The sequence below is a fragment of the Protopterus annectens genome, chromosome 5.part1 (assembly GCF_019279795.1).
Source record: "Protopterus annectens isolate FY-2018-M chromosome 5.part1, PAN1.0, whole genome shotgun sequence".
NCBI classification, from domain to species: Eukaryota; Metazoa; Chordata; order Ceratodontiformes; family Protopteridae; genus Protopterus; species Protopterus annectens.
In genome coordinates, this window is record NC_056736.1 from 554,083,414 (window position 1) to 554,105,009 (window position 21,596).

The 21,596-nt window shown below is 42.1% G+C and overlaps 1 protein-coding gene across 2 annotated transcripts in view; it reads left to right on the plus strand.

Annotated features, from left to right (window-relative positions):
* Nucleotides 1-21,596, plus strand: part of RCBTB2 (RCC1 and BTB domain containing protein 2) — a 1,132,258-nt gene that overhangs the window by 613,784 nt on the left and 496,878 nt on the right. For both annotated transcript variants that reach the window (XM_044073172.1, XM_044073173.1), the window contains exon 6: nt 11,202-11,309. In XM_044073172.1, the coding sequence (XP_043929107.1) occupies nt 11,202-11,309 (108 nt within the window). The remainder of the gene's footprint in view (nt 1-11,201; nt 11,310-21,596) is intronic.

Genomic DNA, 21,596 nt, shown 5'->3' on the forward strand with positions numbered 1-21,596 from the left:
CCATGTCCAAGTAGTGACTTCAGTGGTTGGAAGATCCATATAAGGGGAGTGAGTGTCTGGCATTAGCCAGCCCATTTTGTGCTGAAGGAAAATTATGTTTTTTGTCAGCCAAAGCAAGTGTGTGCAAGGCAGAAAAATGTCTGGGACATAGGCTTAGTGCTCTCAGACCAATGATAGTAGTCTTCATCAACATGTGGGTTGATGCATGTGTGTATGGGAAGGGCAAAGGAAGCAGGGTCTATATTATCTAATCGAAGATTTCGAACTTCGAATACCATATGGCCGACACCATATGGTCGAAGTTAGAAAACTTCGAAAATGGGGGGGATCACCTAAGATGTTAAAGCAGGGGGACAAGCCCCCCCTGCACCCCCACACCACCCGCTCTTTAAATATACCAACTCCGAGATCGCAGTACAGTGCAGTAAAGGGAAGTCTTCCCTTTACCATGCTGTAGTGCAGTCTCGTAGTTGTGTGCGGGTGCAGGGGGGCTTGCCCCCTGTCTACAACCCTTAGTTTAGGGTTTAGTGTTTTTTTTTTACAACTTAGAAGTTTTAGAAATCTTTGATTGAATAATATAGACCCAAGGAAGCTACAAGTGATGTGGATATTGCCATCTGCCAGAGGAATGCTTCGAACCTAAATAGAAGCACCCACATTGTCCAGCTTCCAGCAAAAAACACAAACCACCTCCATAGCTGCCTGAGTGATAGCAGCTCCAGTCAATCCTTATCCTTGCTCTGGGAACAGACTTCCAGTCATAAGGAAACAAATGGTCTCAAGACCCATTGGGGGAGGATTGATGGCTGGCAGTCAAGGTAATAGGATAAAAAGTATTTGCCCCCTCTCCCTTCCCCCGTTTTTTTTTTTACCCATCTATTGTTGAATGTATGACTGTGGAAGACTTGGTAATGATATCCTTACAACAAGATTAAGCATGGTGCACAATGAAAGTTTAATGGCAGTTCAGTTTTAATTTATCTTTGTAGAGTGTTACAGCAAGGTACTTTGCTGTGGTCTAGTAGAGTCACCATGCCTGGATGTTGGAGTCTCCTGGGAAAAGTATTTACTGCTTCTGGGTGGAGTTACTTGTCTTTTCTAGAACTTTTTTGATTTTTTTTTCTGTGCTTGCGGCTCCTGATCCATAGATCTCCCTGGAGCTGAGGTCATTTTCTCCATTGAGCAAACATTAAAAGTCTAGACAGTTCGGAAATGATATCTCTTGCTATGTTTAAACTTGGCTGAAGAATTCTACTTCCATTAAATGGATTACAACACAACAGATCAAGAATTACTTTGAATGCATAACTGTATTCAGTCATCCACTATTAGGGTGAGTGCCTCAGACAGTTGTATATTCTGCATTCTTCAAACTAGGAGATAACCTACTTCCAAAATCCAGAGTCTTGACTGATGGTTCTGAAGTGGTGTTTGAAAGAGGCTATGTGACCCCACTAGGTATAAGGCACTTGATGCTGTATCAGTATCTGTTGCCTTTCTGATTTTGTTGTAGTAAACAATTTGCATTTTTTCATGGGTGCATTAATAAGGGTACCAGTTTTATAGAATCATAAGAGATTACTAAGCTAACAGCCCAAGGGCCCTTACAAGCCCAGTCAAGTTCAACCTGTTTTCCCAAGGGTGTCTGGTTCAAGCAGACACTAAAATCGGCACCTATTGCCCCAGTCCGAGAGAGGCACAGGTGGAACCCCTGGGGTGAATGTCTGGTTACCCATCCAATCGTCCAAATTTCACTTAAATAGGGCCAATGACAGGCTTTGTTTAACATGAATTGGAAGCTTGTTCCTAAAGTGGGGCAGACTCTGTTAGACAAATCTGTCTCTCCAGAAAGTTCTGCTGATGTCACACACCAGATTAAGGTCCTTTGAACGTGTGGCATTTGACTTGCGAATGTGCAGCATTTTCATTAAACCTGGGTCAGAGATTGCTCTGCATTCAAGGCACAGGTCACCTCTGAGCAGTCTACATGACACAGCGTAAAGTGACAATGATTTCAGTCTGTCGGCATAAGACGGATCTTGAACACCCTGAATTTTCTTTGTAAGGAAACTTTGTGGTCTCTCCAGTTGCTGCAGGTGTTTCAAAAGGAACAATACCAAAGGGAGTGTTGTACTCTGCTGTTGGTTTGATGAGGGAAGAGTACGGGGGGGTTATAACCTCTTTTTTTCTGGAGACAATACCCTTACTTATGAGATGACCAATATAAAATTCTCTTCTTACCACTGTGGAGACCTGGTACTTGAAATTAAGGTTGCTTTCAAGCTGTGTGCACAGATCTCTCCCCACTGACTGTGTGCTTAGGGTATGGTATCGATGTGGTAGTTTGCAGGAACATCACCCTTGCCAAAGTGGATGCTAATGCATTTTTCTGCATTAAGTTTAAAACCTGGACTTTGGCACCAATCATCTGTATTAAGACCTTCTTGCAGGAGGTTGACATCGCTAGGGGTTTTATTAATCGCTCCCAGTTTGCAGTCAACAGCAAACGTTGTCAGCCACAGTATTTTAGTTTTAGCCTGTATTTCGGAAAAGTAGATGCTGAACAGTAGGAGTCCTAGAACCAATCCCCGTGGAATACCATTGGTATGGCTCTGCTGGAGGAGATGGACACCTGTTTTGACCTTATGAGTTCTGTCAATGAGCCAGTTTGCAACCCACCTGACAAATATATGTGTTGATACCCAGCTGGGTGAGTTCATCAATGTTGCCTGAGTGGGGGGGGGGGTGGGATTGTGTCAAAGGCATTGGTTTAGTTTAGGTAGGCCATATGCACAGATTTGCCCTCATCTAGGGCTTTGGTGACTGTCTCGAAGGAGTCCATCAAAAAGTTCACCAAGTTTTAACAGACTTGATTTCCCCTTGACAGAGCCAAACTGGGTGGGGTTGAGTGTTTGGAGATTTCCTACATCTTTGTTAATAAGGTCCATGATGATTTGTTCTATGTTCTTGCAGATAAGGTTGGCCAGGCTAATGGGTCTGTAGTTCCTGGGGGTCTGTGAATAACACCCCTTTGTGCAAAGGGATGTCTATAGCGGTTTTCCATTCCGCTGGGATGAAGCCAGTGTTTAGGCTGTGATTGAAAAGTGTGCCCAATGCTGATACTAATTCCTGTTTTAATCCAAGTAGAACACAGCCCAGGATGTTGTCTGGTCCTATAGAGGCTGTTTGGCCTTGGAGAGGGTGTTTAAGATGTGCTCCTCAGCGATGCTAGGTTTCGGGCAGGTGTTAGGGATGCTTTGAGGTATATGTGGCGGGGACAGCGGAGTGAAGTTTTCACTGAACGTGTCAGCCAGCAGTTTTATTATATCCGTAGGTTCTGTATATGTAGTACTATTAACTACGAGTTCAGCACAAATCTTTACCTTTGAGGTTACAGATGTAACTAAAGAACGCCTTGTGGTTATCCTTGGTTAGGAAAGCTAATTTGGATTCATAGTTAGCTTTGGAGGACTTCACTAGGCGTCTTATTTGCTTGTTTAACATGGAGGGAGTTTCCAGTTTTGAGACCGTTCTTCCTACTCTTAGGCAGCAATTTCTTTCTCCTATTGTATATCCTATTAATGTCAGTTGTCCACCAAGCAGGTTTGCTTTTCTCTGAAGATCTTGCTTTGGTTCTGTTAGATATGGCAGAGTCAATAAAACCGTACAGGTGCTAGTGTAAAGCACTGGTGTATAACTCAGTATAGGTGTTTAATCCATCAGTGGGGGGAGGGACTATGAAGCTATTTATGCTGTCATGTAAGAGGTTGTAGTTGGCCAGGGAGAAGTTTTTTTAGTCTAGTTGTTGCTAAGGGGGGGGGGGGGGTCTTGTGATATAATTACTTCTAGTGACACTGATTTGTGGTCAGATATCACTAGGGATGGCCACACACTGAGGGTGGTGCAGCGGTCCCTCATGTTGGTAAACAACAGATCCAGGATATTTAAGCCACTTGTGGGTGTGTCAACCAGCTGGGCCAGGGCATTGAAGTTAACAAAGTCCAGGAACCTTTGGGCAAGTGAGTTAGAACATGTGTAATTTACCCAGTCAATGGATGGGTAATTAAAGTCACCCAAAACCCCAGGGTGTTTGGTTGTATGTTGGCTGACTGAAGTAGATCCAAGTAGGCTGAGTGGATGTCCTGATTCATGGAGGGGTCCTTAGCTGGCAATGACTTGAAGAGGGGTCTTAGTCTTGCCTAAAGTCCGTTGCACCTGAAGCAATTCAAGGGACTCGTGCTATTTAACCAAGCTAGAAGTGCATTTATTTTTAATGACTATTGATACACTACCTCCTTTAGTTCTCACACCTTCAGTTTGTGGTCTGAATGTGTGGAAGGAAATATAACCTGGTATAGCTGGGATGCTCTCTGCAGCCTTAAACCAGGTCTCAGTGACTGCACAAATGTCAGCGTCTTCCAAGGTGAGGACTGCTTTCAGTGAGTCCAGTTTCTGATTTAGACTTCTAGGGTTTAGCAGCATAACTTTGAGGCTGTTTTTAGAGGGAATTTTTACATCAGGGAATTTTGTTCTTGTGACATTGCCTAAACAAGGCACTGTGCAGGTGGCAAGAGCCTTAGTCAGTAACCAAAATCCCAGGGGTGACAAATGAAGACCATCTCTGGCAAAGCATCAAGGTCTGTTGACCATGTCATCCCAGGTGGACAGATATTGGATCCCCTTTGAATGACACCAAAAACTAAACCAGTTGTTGAAGTCGATCATTTTTTTTTTTGTATTGAGGTATCATCCTAGGAGAAGATTAAATGCTGCTTAAGGCTAGGGAATACCTGCCTGAGACACACAATCAGAGAGCTCAGTGATGTCTCTCTGTATAGCCCAGTGAGGTACATCTCAAGTAGTTCAAACCAACATGGACTATGACGGAGTCATAACAGTGCTTCTCATTAAGAGACGTCAGTGCGTGTTTGATGTGGTGGATCCTGGCACCTGACAGACAGCTGACCATGACTTTTTCCTTAGCCAGCCTGGTGAGAGGGACATCTGTGTCTCATAGTTGTCTCGTCAATGACTAAGATGTTTGTTTTTGTTTTATGCCTTAGGTGCTTGACTGGTGAGACACTGGCATGTGATGTATTATGTGTACTATGTTCTGCAGAGGATGTATTATGTGACTTGTGCTTGTATTTGTGTTTGGAAGGTCTCTGATGTTTAGGTAAGCTTCTGCTAACAACCTCCGCATATGTAGGTTTGTGTGTTATTGGTTTGGTAGGTGCAGGAGGTGAAGGGTGTGCATGCTGACAACCTGCTTAGTATCAGATGAACTGACTGGTGAGCGAGAGAGCCAGGATTCTAGGTTCTTGATATAGATGCATCTGACACGCAATGAATTTGTGTGGATTAGAAGAAGTGGGTTGTCAGTGTACATGAGGCAGTTTCTACATTACTTCAGGATGCCCATGTCGACCAGGCTAACTAGAGAAACTGTGGGGAATTGTCTATCCATAATGCTAGGTAGGTTGATGTGGTTAGAAAACAGGGAGAGGACAGGCAGGAGCAGGTAAAGTAGAGGACAGGATAAGTAGACAAAAAATACAAAGGGCTAGTAGGTAGGATCTGTGTTGGTCCCTCAGGAGCTTCGCTGAATGCATCACCTGTCAGTGAGGGACAATCACAAGAACTGTTTGATGGAGCACCAGCAGAGTACCAAGGGAAAATTTGCAGGCAACCTCAGTAGTGCCCACCGCTGCTCGGCAATGCACAATGAGCAAACCTGGGAAAGGCAGTGCTTGTGTAGGAAACGAGCATACCTCCCAACTGTCCCAAATTACTCATTTTTTGTCGAGTTTTGGGGTCCAAATAATAGGGTGCCATGATTCCGAGTGGCACCCTTTCATTTCCAATTTTTCTTCCATTTTTTTTTCGGATTTGCAGATGACATCATCGCATGCGCAATGATGTCAGCACCATCAGGGTTACCAGCCTATCGGAATTGAGATCAAGGGCTCACATGCACACATTTTCGGCTGGGCGCTGAAGAGCTGTTAAAATGCTCAGAGTGGGAATAGTTATCGGCTGCATACAGTCGTTTTTGATGAATGAACTGGATATATTCGTATTCGGACATTGGCAAGGCAGGATGAACGGTTTCTACTATTCTGGCAAGGCAAGTATTTGCTGAAAAGGCTATATAGCATTTTGCTGCAACAGACATTCAGTTTTGTTATTATGGTTGGCAGGATGTGTTTTGCTGAAGCGGACATTCAGTTTTGTTATTATGAATGAATGGAACAAAAGGGTCTGTCTGTCTCTGTCTGTGTGTGCATCTGTGTGAAAATGCCCCCATTTTAATATACCTGGTGGCTAGAGATACTCGGGCTGAAACCCTGTACCTTGGGTACAAGGTAAAAAGAGCCTAATGTCCCTTGTGAATTCATGCCATATTTCTGATCTGTTCCTCATAAAATCTGTGTTTTTCATGATTTTTGTGTCAAATCACTGAAGGATTGAATTTGTTAAATAATGACAGACATTTGAATTTCAGACTTCATATTCTTCAGAAAATAAATGGTAACACAAAACCTTTTATTCTAACAATTTTCTACGTTTATAAGATCAGTATTTGAAATTTGTCCCTATTTTGGGGCTGTATTCCCCTATTATTGGCTTTGTCCAGTTTTTTTGTGCTAAGAGTTAAGAGCTATGGTGAGAAGTGAAAACTGAATTCACTAAATGATAGCCATGTAAGTTTGTCTTCCTATCTTTCAGGAAACAAACTGCTGATTTGGCATAGTGGTATGTTGCTCTGACTGTAGTGCACAGGGTCCTGGGTTCAAGACTTGCCAGTGAAATCCATGATAGCACATTTTATTGTAACAACTTTCCAAAATTATGCAAGCAGTGTTTAAAATGTGCCCCTGGTTTTTGACCTTTTGCCCCCCCCACCCTAAAAGAAAATCTGAAATTGAAAATAAGTGTGAGAAGCTGTGCAAGATGCCTATGGCTTACACTACTGTCATTCTATTTTTATATATATATATTGTGGGTGTGGAATGAAAGTAGACTTTTATGATGGAAATATTCTGAACTGGGCAGTTTTGTCATTATTGGTTCATGCATTTAGTTTCATTGCCTACTGAAAAATTTTCAGACAAATTTAAAATGTGCTCTAACAAGTGTGCTGTATTATACAAGGAATATAATTTAATAAAGTCAGGAAGGTGTATCAAAGAACACATGCATGTTTCTTGTTTTGTGTGCATGGGGCCAATGATTTGAAAACAGCCCAAAAGTAATCTTTATCCACCACTGGCCAGATGCATTTTCTTTGGATGTGGTGTGGGGTTCAATGCTGTTTTAATGAATACGCGAGTTTCAAGGGCAGAGAAGTTTTAGTTTTAATGCCAAGTCTATTTTCATTGTGAGACAGTATTGCTTTGTTTAGCAGATGTCTTAGTGTTTGTGCATTGTGCTGTAAAGTGTAAAAATAAAATCCAAATAATCATTGTACAAGTAAAGCAGTATGTACACATTAGTGTTTATGGTAAATAGGGTGAACTAGCCAGGTAATGGGACATTGGAATGGCTGCAGCCGGACTCTAGTGCCATATTTTAGTTGTCTGTTCTTCTGTTTGCATTTGAAAGTTGGTATCCCACAATTCCATTGGAGTGGGTGGGGTTACATAATTATGTATGCAAGTTTTATGTTCCACAGTGTACAGATTTGTACCTATTTTTCATAGGCCTTGTCCAGATTTTTGATGTTTACATGTTGAGATGTATGGAAACGAGAGCAAACTGATTTAACAAATTAACCAATAAAAAAAAGTTCAAAACCAGAGCCCTGTTCCAGCAACCTTCAATCAGATGAGTTCTAACTACATATTGCTGCCAGAGGGGTGCATGGGAACCCTCTCCAACAAAAGATGGCCTCTTTTAGTGCACATGTTATACAAACAGAACTAGATTCAGCAGGTCTGAATGTACTCTGTGCAACAGCAAAGTGCAAAAACTTCAAAAAAAAAAACAGTTCAAATAAGCAGTGATATGGTAAAAATGCAGTTCAAAAGTCCAATATGCAGTAAAAATTTCAACCAGCAACTCCCAGCTCAGAAGGGCAGAGGTTACCCTCTCCTCCCACAGTAGTGTAGACCACAAACCATCTTAATGTAAAATAACTGGCCTGAAGCCCAAGTGCTTAAACCAGAGCTAAGACAGTTTTAGAATAATAGACACACTAAGTGTTCAACCAGCAATTCCCAGCTTGGGAGCATGTAAGCTACCTCTCTTGCCAGAAGGGTGTAGACTACAAACCTTCTTAATGTAAAATTGGCCTGAAACCCAAGAGCTTAAACCAAAACTAAGAGGCTTAGCATAACAGTTACAATTTAATCAGATTACTAACAAGCAGTAATAAATGCAGCAGAATAAATGCAATTGAACACTTTTAAGAACAAGCAGCAAAAGCAAAATAAAGTAATAAAGTAGGGAGAAACAAATACAGTAAAAGCAGCTGAATAAAGTGCAGTTTTTTAAGTGGGAAGAGAAGCAACTGAATATAATTCAGGGTAAAGAAACTGGGGGGGGGGCTTTCCAAATGATCTTTCTACTCAGTAGAATTAACTGATGATGTGGGACTGGGAGGAGTGTCCAAAATCAGATTTATAGTAGGGATGGGCAACTCAAAAGCCACCAAGTTTGAGTACAACAGTTGCATGGGTGATTGTAATACAAGAGTAAGATACAAAAATAGAACCAAACCTTAAATGAAAAACTTCAATTCAAAATAAATTGCAGACAGAGATCATCAATATTCAAGCAGAGTACATCAAGCAAGTCAAACAAGCACTCCAGCTAAATAGAGATATTTCTAGCTAAATGAGGAAAGCTATTTCTCAGCTCCTCCCACTAATTAGCTGATGTTATTCACCGTTTGCAAAGGAATTATTTACTTACTTTTCTAACTGACCCTAGCCAAGACCTCTTAAAACTCCAACAGAACAGAAAACTCAAAAACAAATGTAATACAAGAATAAGATACAAAATAGAAGTAGCCAAACCTTAAGTGGAAAACTTCAATTCAAAATAAAATGCAGATGGAGATCAGCAGTATTCAGGCAGAGTATCCTGAGCTCCTTCTGTAGAACAGGAATTCTGTAGTCTGTTAGATCGCCAGCAGAGTTTCAACCAAGTCTTTCTCTCTGCCCATGTCCTGAAGGTGCAAGTAAGTACTGAACTTCTGAGACAAATACTAACAAAACAGATGGTGATAATTGGTTGCTAGACAAGTGTGGGGAAATCTATGCACATATAACCATGAAGAATGCTAAGGACATTACTGACCAGTACAAATCTGACCTTTGCAACTGTATAGCATAATCTGACCTTTGCAACTGTATAGCATAAATTGCCTGTGATCTTGATCTGTTCCTGTTTGAGTATTCTGGAATGACTTCATCAGTCTGCTGCTTGGATTGGATGAGTGTACAGTTCAAGCAGAGAAGCAAAAAGTGGACTTCACAGAGGTGCCTTTAAACTCATACTATCTCATGACTTAAACCAGCCTTGTAATCAGTGGATTTCTAACTTGAATTTCTGTTGCCTTTTCATTTATTTTCTAATCCCTACCCACCTTTGAGGAACCATGCCCAGTGAGTCTGCTAGCACTCATTCTGCCCATTTATTCAATGGGGGTGTGGGTGCTGGGCATCTCAAGGCTAGGCAAGAGCAATATGGGCCATTTCATTCCTCCCTGGGAAGTGCTATCAGCCCATCGGTTTCTCTAACAGCATTAGTCTGGTGTTAGATAGTGGATCAGCTAACCAGTTCTAAAGTGACCTACTTGAGGCTGCGTGGTCAGGTGGAGGATTTGTTCATACTCCTTCGCACCCCTTGCGTTTCCTGATTTGGCAGGAGAGTCCCTGCCCAATGAGGCCATTACAGGTAGTCAGTGCATCCTGCCACCATTAAGTGTCACCAAATACCACAGGCCTAGCAGCCCCCTCACTGGGAACAAAGAGCATTAATGGTTTATTTTGTAGCTGTGAGGGGATGAATGAGTACTGTTAGTCTGCAACAACCAAGGATCTCATGGAACTGTTGTGAATGAAATGGACTTGAGAAAACGAAGGTGAGGAAGCGAAGCTCTTTTCAGAAGTGCTTCTGTGTAAAGTTTCATTTTTAAAGTATTTATCCATTATCTGACATTGACAGAAATTAAGTCATTTGAAAGTCTGGAATGTGAAGAAATAAACTATATATTTGCTGACTCAAGTCTGTTTTGTCACCTTCTTCTTTAAGTAGTTGTAGTGGTAAAAAGGGAAATTAATAAAAAGCAAGTAAACGTGTAGACCTTGCTTCATAGTGCATTGGGAAGGAGCCCTGACTGTGACCTGAATAACCTGGTATGAATAGCCCTAGCATTCAAGGATCCATGTTGGGAGGGAGAACAACTGAAAGAGTATGGTCTGATTGCATCTTCTGGGGTGGGATTCACATGCTCAGGCACACTGGAAGGTAAGATTTCCCTGACAGAGATGGGAGGTAAAATTCCATGCTTCAGAGGTGGGTTGGGGCTGCATGTACGGAATTGCTTCTTGTGGAAGTGAGAGAATATCTCTGCGAACCTCCTATTGCATGTTCCCCACCCTGACAGTATGCTGGGTTTGTGCAAGGAGTTGGGGCCAAAAACAGAAAAAAAAAAATCATTACCCGTCCCCGATAGCTATGTGATGGCCCTTCCCAATTAAGCCTCACTCTGGTGTTGGTGAACAAATATGCCACTTTGATGGGAGGGGACTGATGATCAATAGGCAGTGGGGGGAGGGTAAGGTGTTGCAAAAATAAACAAGTATAAAAATAGTTTTTAGAAAAAAAGGTGGGTGGAAATGGTAAAAGGGGGAAAGGGAGCTATTTAAATTACTCTCTTTCAAGGTCATTCTGAAATGATAGTAGCAGACAGCTGAGTGAGAGCAATAGCTTCTGCTGCTTTTACCTTCCTGGCACGTGAACATTGATATTCATGGAAGAGGGGTATGTTTTCTACAGTTAAGGCCCTTCTGAACTGAGAGGAATCTTTCCTATTAGTTTCTGTGCCTAGCAGAAGCTTGCTTGTTTGACACCCAGAGGAGTTGCGAATAGTGTTTTGTTGTTGTACATTATTGTATTAAGCCACTGTTTACTTTTGTATTTTTAAAATAATTGTGTAGCCTGAAAGTTAACGTCTGTGTCTTGTTGTACAGGTATATGTTTGGGGTTACAATGGCAATGGACAGCTAGGACTGGGTAGCAATGGCAACCAACCAACTCCCTGCAGAGTAGCAGCGTTACAAGGTGTCCATGTGTGTCAGGTATGTATCCTGTGTTGTCTTCAAGACAGAGATGATTTCTTTAAAGGAAGTTATAAGAGCTTGATTGTATTATGTTGTGTACCTAAAAGATTTAAAGTGTAGAAATATGAGCAAATCACTTTTGCAGTTGTTTCTAAGGGCTATGGAATGCTATACCATAGCCTTCAGAAACAACTGAGCCCATTCTGTTAGGACAGAGATAATATACTTTAGATGAAAATGTTTTACATGGGAGAAAGACCCCTATGCCCTTTCAATCTGGGGCAGTGCACCTCATGTGTCCACTACCCAACTACTACTGAGGTAAGTTATAAATGGTTTTGTCAGAACTCTCATCAGTCTTAACCAAATGAACTTCAATGACTCTCATATAAAAAAACAAAGGAATTTTCTCTAGTTTTTCTGTGTGTGGATTTCCTTTCAGTTGATCAACGTACACGAATGTTGATGTCCTGAAGGTAAACCACTCTGTCGAATATGACGTCAACTTCTTAGTATGATGCAGAGAGGAAGCACCTCTGTGCATGAAACTTTAAAACATTTTTGCAGGGGGGCAAGCCCCCTGCGTCCCTACATCCCCTGTTAATTATGTATATGCTAACTCCAAGATTGCACAGCACTGGGAGAAAGGGAATATTCCCCTATCCAGGGATTGTCGATCTTGCAAACCTGCTGACTGTCTATATAGTCAACCAAATGCAGTCTATTAAACAGTTGTCGACCAAACCAAAGGAACCCATTTCTGTGAATGCAAGAGTTTGTTTAGTCATATCAGTGTCATGCAGATCTTTGAAGCAGTTTTCTGTCTTTTTTAATAAGTAAACATAATTAGTGGGACTTGACATATGCCATTAAGCATCAGAGTTTTGGCCAGAATAGTTTTATTTCAGTTTTTGTTTTAAGTTCTGATGGGAGTGAGGGGTGCCGGAAGAATTTAATGGTGATTATTTCAAGAAGTACAGTAACATCAACTTATCATTCTAATGAGAGTCTTGTAAAGATGTAACCCTTCACAGATGATTATTCATGTTTCCATCCATGCTGTATGTTGACTACCTTTGTTAGCACCCCAGACAAATTGTTATAAGTTGTACTAAACTGTTTTTGTGCCCCTGTATGTATTAGAAGATGGGTTATTTTAGAAATATAGGAAGAAGCTTGCGCCTTGTTTAAAACTTCAACAGAAAAAAATAAGAAAAGAAAGAAGATGAAGGTAGAATTTACACCAATATGACAGCTGTTTGAATTCTTGTCTCCTGAGATGAAATAGAGACGCTGCGCTTATTGTTCATTTCCCAACCAGAATTCATTTCTTTCATATCTGTATCAAGAAGCAATGACTGTAGACGTTATTAGAAATAAAACATTTAGTTGTCTGATTTCATTATAAGACCAAACTCTGTCATGGTTCAAAATCTTAATAAATTAGAAGGCTAATTAACAGTTTTATTAATCCTCAGTTGCCAAAGCATGCTTGAAGCTTTGTCTGTATATTGTTTGTTGTAGACTCAGTAAGGGGATTTTACATCTAGCATCCAAGAACCCCATCCTCCTTGATTTTCTAAAGCAACACAAAGTAAATGGCATCTCAAGTACTCAATAACCTATGCTAAAAGGATATATTTATTACTTAGTGCTTCCCTATCCTTGGAATAACCTTCCTTTACATGTTAAACAGAGTGATACCTTGACTTCCTTTAAGACAAATCTGGATGCCTGCTGTAGATTCATCCTAGGCCAAACTTGTTTTGCCTTCCTGTACAGGTAAGAGGTGCCCTGTGAGAGTGAGTATTGGAAGGTGTGATTATGGTTCCTGGATTAGCTGCCTTGTAAACTCAAGTAAGCTATTAATTAGTATGTGAATAAATAGAAGTATTTTGTTATTATCAATATTTGATATTGATGATCCTAGCAGCATTTGTAAACATTTTTCATCATGTTTTTCTGACTGCTGTTAGACGTGTCTGCTGTCACTGATATCTTTATCTGGGGCAGCTTGCCTCATGGAGGAACCCTTCTGACAGACTTGGTATACAATGGAACACAGTGAAGACAGTCATCAAAAAGTGGAGAAAATATGGGACAACAGTGACGTTGCAAAGAAGTGGACGTCCCTCCAAAATTGATGAAAAAACAAGACTAAAACTGGTCAGGGAGGCTGCCAAGAGACCTACAGCAACACTGAAGGAGCTGCAAGAATTTCTGGCAAGTACTGATTGTGTACTACGTGACAACAATCTGCTATATTCTCCATATGTCTGGGTTGTGGGGTAGAGTTGCAAGACGGAAGCCTTTTCTTACACAGAAAAACATCCAGGCTTCGCTAAAATTTGCAAAACAATACATCAGCTCTCCCAAAAACATGTGGGAAAATGTGTTATGGTCTGATGAGACCAAGGTTGAATTTTTGGCCACAATTCCAAAAGGTATGTTTAGTGCAAAAACAGTTTGCATCACCAAAAGAACACCATCCCCACAGTGAAGCATGGTGGTGGCAGTATCATGCTTTGGGGTTGCTTTACTTCAGCTGGAAATGGGGCTTTAGTCAAGGTGGAGGGAATTATGAACGGTTCCAAATACCAGTCACTTTTGGCCCAAAACCTTCAGGTGTCTGCTAGAAAGCTGAAAATGAAGAGGAATTTCACCTTTCAACATGCAAATGACCCCAAGCATACAACCAAATCAACAAAAGAATGGCTTCACCAGAAGAAAATTAAAGTTTTGGAATGGCCTAGCCAGAGCCCTGACTTAAATCCAATAGTAAATCTGTGGGGTGACCTGAAGAGGGCTGTGCACAAGAGATGCCCTCGCAATCTGACAGATTGGGAGCGCTTTTGCAAGGAAGAGTGGGCAAGTATTGCCAAATCAAGATGTGCCATGCTGAAACTCCTACCCAAGAAGACTGAATGCTGTAATTAAATCAAAAGGTGCTTCAACAAAGTATTAGTTTAAGGGTGTACAAACTTGTGCAACCAGCTTATTATCCAATTTTTATTTTTTACATTTATACCCCAGCCAATTTGTTTTTCAGTTGAATTGTACAGGTTATAGGTCACATTAAAGGTGGGAAAAGTTCTGAAGTGCCCGAAGCAGAAGCAGTTCGCAAGTGCCTGTCGGCCGCTAACTGAAATTTTCGTTATTCGAGTTTCAAGCCTGAAGTCTTTTAAAGCTAAGTACCCCATTGGGGATCCTTTTTTCTTGCTCTAACTGATGTCAGAAAAAGTTAGCAATTGTCTTGCCTGTTTAAAGCAAATACTTCAGAGATTTTCATTCTTACTGCGTCACCTGTTTAGGCCCAGACCATGACGTTTTTCGCTGTCAGTTTTGTGTCCTGTTCAACACCCGAACTATGCGTCGTCGGGCTATTTTTGTTGCTAAATTCTTTTGCTCTCGTTCTCCTTATTCCGAAATGGCTTCAATAAGCCATCCAACTACCAATCTTCTAAAAAAACGTAAGGATAAAGAGAGAGACAGACTGCATAGGTCCAAAACTGCCAACGATGCTTCCGTTAAGCTAGTTGCCAGTCCACCGGTACTCAGTGAGGTGCTTTCGCAGCCCCTTCTACAGATTCGCAGGCCGCTGCTGAGACCCATTCGGAGTCTGGTATACCTCGAGATGCTTCTTCGACTATGGAACCTGCAGATGTCTCTACCTTGGATGGGTCCGGAGCCGCTGTGCAGACACCGGCTTCTGAGGGTGTATTCAGACCTTCCGATGTTTATATTAAACTGACTACTTCGTTTCTGACTAAAGCTACTGAATTTCTCAGGCCCAGAGTTCACACTATGCGTATGAAACAGACAACCAGAGCACATTCCCATGCCACAGAAACAAATGCTTAGAATGGCTGAAGACCTAATTACTTTAATCAGGGGAAGCCAGCCTTCCCCCCTCTAAAAGACAAATAATTGATTTTCCTTTTGATTCCACAGATCATGAGTCTGATGACTCTGACCCCTCTGATTACTGGGACATACCCTTATCTACCTATGAGTTATCTACCTATGAGGATTCAGATGCAGAGGATTCCATTCCCTCTGTCCCCCCCCCCCAGAGGGCTTTTCTTTCAGTGAAACCCTGCTTACCCTCAGAGAGCATTTCCGATGGGAGTGCTAGGACTACCCACAGTCCAAAAAGAGACTCAAGAGAATTTTTAAACTTGCCTCAGCACAGGCCCCTAACTGTCTCCCCTGTTCTGGATATTGTAGATGTCTTCATGGAATCCAGTCTTACCCCTGATACTTTGCCACTAGCTCCTAGGAAGCCTGACAGGTATTAGAGTACTTGACTCTCTCAAATTTCTTTTCAAAAATCCCACTGCGGATCCAGAGACCATTTCCCAGGGACCTAAAGGTATTAAGGCTACTACAGCCAAAAACCCTACCCTTTCGGACAGGGATTCTAGGGCTTTAGATAGATGGGGGAAGGAGGTATATACCTCTGCATCTCTGGCCATCAGGGCTTTGAATTTCCAGTTTCACATGTTAAAATACCAGCAGCATATTATGGAACTAATTAAACAAAAAAAAAATATGTTGATTCCTGATTGTGCAGAAAATAAAGATTTACAAGAGTTAATGCATTCTGCAAACCAAGTTGGAAAACAATATGCAGTGTGGTTTTGATGCCTAAGAAGCATCTTGCAGGGCTGCTGTCACTGGGTCTGTTCTGTGAAGGCATGCTTGGCTGAAGGAACAAATCTTGCCAGACCATGTCAAAGCAAAATTACTAGATGCTCCATTAAACCAAGAGCTTTATTGTGGCACAAAAGCAGTAGTAGTTCTTAAAAAGATGGAGGAAAAAGCTAAATCTGTGCAAACTGTTAAAGATTTCCTACAGGTACAGCCACCTAGTTTCAGTAGGCATTGCCCTTCAAAGAACCGGTCCTTTCCATTTCCTCCCAGACCTTCTCAGACCAAACCCAGGGACAGCAGACCACCAAGACTACAGTCTCTGGGTACACACAGATCTAAACAATGGAGTGCTCCCACCTCAGAAACAGGGAGTGGTAAGCCACCCCCTTATGGAAAAAGTTCACAATGACTTGTCCTTCATCCTGCCCAGCCACACCCAAGTACTTGCACCCCTAGGAGGAAAACTCGCCCTGCATACAAAAAACTGGGAGTACATTACCCAGGACAGATTGGTCTTAAACATTGTATCCCAAGGATACAGATTCTGCTTCCACTCTCTGCCAACCCCAAGTGGATTGCTAGACTTTCCCCCAAACCAGTGGGCAGAGGCCCAAAAGTAAGTGCTTTTTCTTCTCAGTATCAGGGCTGTTCAGCCTGTCCCCAATAGAGCAAAGGGGACAGGGTTTCTACTCCAGACTGTTTCTAGTGCCCAGAAAAGAAAACTCTTGGCACCCTATCCTGGATCTGTCAATTCTCAACACCTTCCTGGTGGTACCAAAATTTAAAATGCTTACACTCCAACAGCTGTTTCCTATGCTAGCCAAGGACTCCTGGCTGGTCACCCTAGACTTGAAATAAGCCTATCTGCACACCACTATAAAGGAATCTTGCAGGAAATGTCTAAGTTTTAGAGCAGGCTATATACACTATCAGTTCTCTGCACTTCCCCTTGCTTATCTGCTGCACCCAGGGTATTCACAAAGTGCCTGGCTCCAGCCATTGCATACTGCAGGCAGAGAAAAATTCATATTTACCCATACTTGGACGACTGCCTGATTCAGGCGGGCAGTCAGGAACTGCTACTGCAGCACCTGACATTTGTAAAGAGACTCAACTTCCCTGGGGTATGCCATCAACGAAAATAAATCACATCTGGTACCCAGCCAAAAAATTGTATTCCTGGGAGTAAGCTTCAACACAGCTTCCCAGATGGCATTCCTTACTTCAGAAAAGCAGGTTTATTTGACAAATTACTTCAAACTACTGGCCACTCAAACCCAGCTATCTGCAAGAAAAATACTGCAAACCCTAGGGTTCATGGCCTCATGCATGCCCCTAATTCCATATGCAAGACTGCACATGAGGAAACTTCAATGGTACTTAAGTTTCTGGTGTCAACATTCTCAGAACCTGGAAACTGTGATTCCCATCATTCATTGCCTAAAGACAGAGTTCCTTTGGTGGGCAGAGGCCTGCTACCACATCAAGGGACTCCCTTTCACTCAACCCCCTGCCGCCCAAACCCTGACAACAGACTCATCAGACTATGCATGGGGGGCTTACGTGGTAGGCAGGTGCATTCAAGGCAGATGGAGCCCAGGACAAATGCACCTACATATCAATCAAAAAAAAATGTTAGCTGTACAGAATGCACTGACAGCCTTCAAATACCTTATCCTTCCAGGATAACTCTTGATAAAGACCAACAACACCACAGTTATGTGGTACATAAACAAGCAGGGGGGAACTCACCCCTACCCACTCTGCAGTTAGCCATGACTCTGTGGAACACAGCCTTGAGCAATCAAGTGCACCTGCAAGCTCAGTTCCTGCCAAGCAAAGAAAATACACTGGCAGATGACTTAAGCAGAAATCTAATGAACCCACACAAATGGAAACTGGAACCCAATGCATTCAAGCTTCTAATCCACATGTGGGGGCAACCAGAGGTGGACTTCTTTGCTTCTCTCCAGAACCATCGATTGAGCAAATTTTGCACCAGAACTCCCAACAGCCAAGCATGGAAAGTGGATGGCCCTGTTCTTTACATTGGAAAACCTCTCAATCTATGCCTTTCCCCCTCTGCCCCTCCTCTCGAAAGTACTACTCAAGATCAAACAGAACAGGCCAAGAACGATTCTGATTGCACCAGACAGGTCACGCCAGCACTGGTACCCACTTTTACACAGTCTGACAGCAGTGCCACCCTGGCACCTGCATCAGACTCCCTCTCTGCTGTCCCAGCAAGAGGGCCAAATTTCACATCCTCAGCTGCAAACCCTGAACCTAGCAGCATAGCTTATTCCCTGAATGCATTTCCACCAACCCTCAGCAAACAGGTGCTGGATGTCATCCTTGAGGCCAGGAGGCCTAGTACTAGGAAATCCTATTCAGAAAAGTGGAAAAGGTACTGCTCTTGGTGCCAACTTCAGGGTAAGGACACGACTGTGCCTCCCTTACCTCAAATCCTCGATTACCTATCAGAGCTGCTCCATAAAGGCCTATCCTTCTCTTCTATTAAGATTCATGCCTCTGCCATCTCAACTCATTGCAGTACTGAGCCACCCCTCTTTTCTCACCCTCTGGTCAAACAGTTCCTGAGAGGAGCTAACAATTTAAGACCCCCCGAGGAGAGCTCCCACTCTTGCGTGGGACCTTAACTTTGTACTAGAGAAGCTCACGCTTCCCCCTTTTGAGCCTGCTGCTACAGCAGAGTTAAAATTCCTCTCTTGGAAAACAGCCTTACTTCGAGCCATTACTTCAGCAAGAAGAGTGTCTGAATTGCAGGCCCTTATGGCCATGGAACCCTTCATTATCTTCCATGTGGACAGGGTTGCCTTCGGGACTAACCCATCATTTATGCCTAAGGTGGTATCCAGTGTGGCTTTAAACCAATCCATCCATTTACCCACCTTTTTTCCTAATCCTCAGAATAAAGGGGAAAGGATCCTGCACTCCTTGGACGTGCACAGACAGCTTAGGTTCTACCTTGACAGGACTAAACCTTTCAGAAAAACTCATCAGCTGCTAGTCAGCTTTGCTACAGGGGCAGAGAGGGCAAGGCCATTTCAAAACAAACCATCTCAAATGGATAGCAGACTGCATCCATTTCTGCTACAAACACCTTGGAAAACCTACCCCACAGGGGATCAGAGCCCATTCCACTAGAGCTACTCCAACCTCTACAGCATTTCTCGGGGGGGGGGTCCCTACCAGGGACATCCTAGAAGCTGCAACCTGGAGTTCTGTAACACACCTTCACCAAGCATTACCACTTACCTATCTTTTCTAAATCCAGAGCTGGATTTACTACAGCAGTCTTACAAGGCCTGCTAACCAGCCCTAATACCTCTTGATTGCCTCCACCCTTCCTCAGCTTTGGGAATCAACCCAAGTGTGACGAGTGCAACAGTGAAGCACGAGGAACATAGTACAGTCGTGTACACTTACCATAAATGTGGATGTTCGAGTGTATTCACTGTTGCAGTCCTGGTTACCCTCCCTCCAACCCCCTGACTTATTTATACTTTCTACCTATCCCGTTTTTGGCCATCTTTTATGGAAGTGGTATTTACTTTTTACTGGAGGTGTTCCACACCATGTAATTGCTTCCTATTTTCGGGGATCCTGACATCTGGGGCAAGAAAAACTGATGTGATAACGTCAGCTGCATGTTTTATACCCCTGACGACCTGACGTCATGGAAGAGGCGACAGCATCCGATGCAGAAATCCCAAGACTCTGGTATTCGGGCCGACTGAGGGCTACCTGCAGGCAGATAACCCAAGTGTGATGACTGCAACAGTGAATACACTCGAACATCTACATTTATGGTAAGTGTACACAACTGTACTTTCTCCTGGTGCTGCAGTTCTCCTGCTTTATAGGTTGCTTTTGCACACTTATCAAGACCAAATGACATTCTTATATCATCTGAAAAAGTTTTGACAACATGCAGCTGTGCTTTCAATTCCTCATTTGATGAGCTATGCAGCTTTAAGTCATCGACAAAGAGAAGATGAGAAGTCTTTACACTTTGTTGTTTTTTAGGATCCAGATTGTAGCCATGGCCTAAGCTGTTAAATAAACAGCTTAATGGGTTAATGGCAAGGCAGAATAGCAATGGTGACAGTGTCACCCTGGAATATCCCCTTTGAATTTTTAACCCTGGGGTAATCAGTCCTTTATCATGGCTTAATTGCAAAGTGGTATGTCACTGCAATGTAGTCAGACATTGTAGGGTGTATCTTGTACATTTTGAAGCACTCTTATCTATGAATATGGGATGCTATCAAATGCTTTTTTGTAGTCAAGCAATGTTGTACTTCGATTCTTCTCCTTTTTACAGTTCTCCACTATGACTTTCACTTTCTTTTATTGCCCTTTTGTTCTACTGCCACAGTTGAGTTTTCTTCTAAATGACTATAAACTCTGCAGGCATCAATTCCCGTGTATAGTTTATACGTCATCGGAAGACAAGTTATTGGTCTATAATTTTTAGGGTAGCTTGCAGGTTCAGTCTTAAGTAGGGGCATTGTTTTTCCTGTTGTTAACCAGGTTGGTGTCTGTTCGGGGTGCACATATAAATAGTTCTTACTCATGGCTAAATCTTCGTGCAAAGATTTTAATACTTTTGCCAAAAGTTAGGTACTTTATCTGGGCCTGGGGTTTTCCAATTAAAGGGTTTCTTTAACTTTGTTTCAATCTCTCTGGCTTTTATTTCATACCCTGTAACTTTAACCCTCTTATTTTTGCTTTACTTCTATCCATTTAGCATCTTTATGTTCCACAGGATCTTCATAGATACTTCTCCAAAATGTATCTACTTCCTCTTTTTTTTGGCGGTCTTTCATTTCCTTTTACCATATTTCCCAATTCTCTCAAACTTTTTTGGGTCATCAATAAATTGCTTATTTTGTATTTTTCCATTATACTTATCTTCGTATCTTCTAAGTTTTTCCGCCTGTGCTGAAATATTTAGTTTATTTGCGATAGTGAGTGATGGCTCCTGGACTTTTCTAATATTGCACAATGCTTTTATCACATCTATCTTTTAGTGTTTTTGTTGATCTATTCCCTCTTCTATAGTCTTCTAACAGTGACGCTTCTTGTCTTAGCTGCTTTATAGTTTTCTCTGTTCAATATTTCCATGATGGTATTCAATTTCTCTCCATCCTTTCCCTCGATACCCTATGTTCTTGTGGTAAAACCTTATCAGTTATTAATTTAGCAGCACAGTAATATATCCTGTTTACGTCTGTTATGTCACATGGATATCCATTACTCTATCCTGTTGTGCTTTCTGAATTAGATTTTTTTACACTGAATCTTTCACCTTGCAGGTACTCCATAACCACAGTTTCTATAACTTCTCCATTACTAATCTCCTTTTCCTCTTTGTCTTCTTATTTTTTGTATTGTAAATTTTTCCATGTCCAGATTCCTTTGCCTGTATTTCTCTCCAAATATTTTTGGTGCTGCTCTTTTTGTACTGGTTAGTTTTGCTTTCTCCTTTGCATAAATATTACACCATATCCCATATCCATATTTTTTCTTCAGATGTTTCCTGATCTTCCTGTTCTCCCTACTTTGGGGACCTGCTCCATCCTGCTGTGTAACCTGTGTTAGACCTTCTGCACTAAATCTTTCACT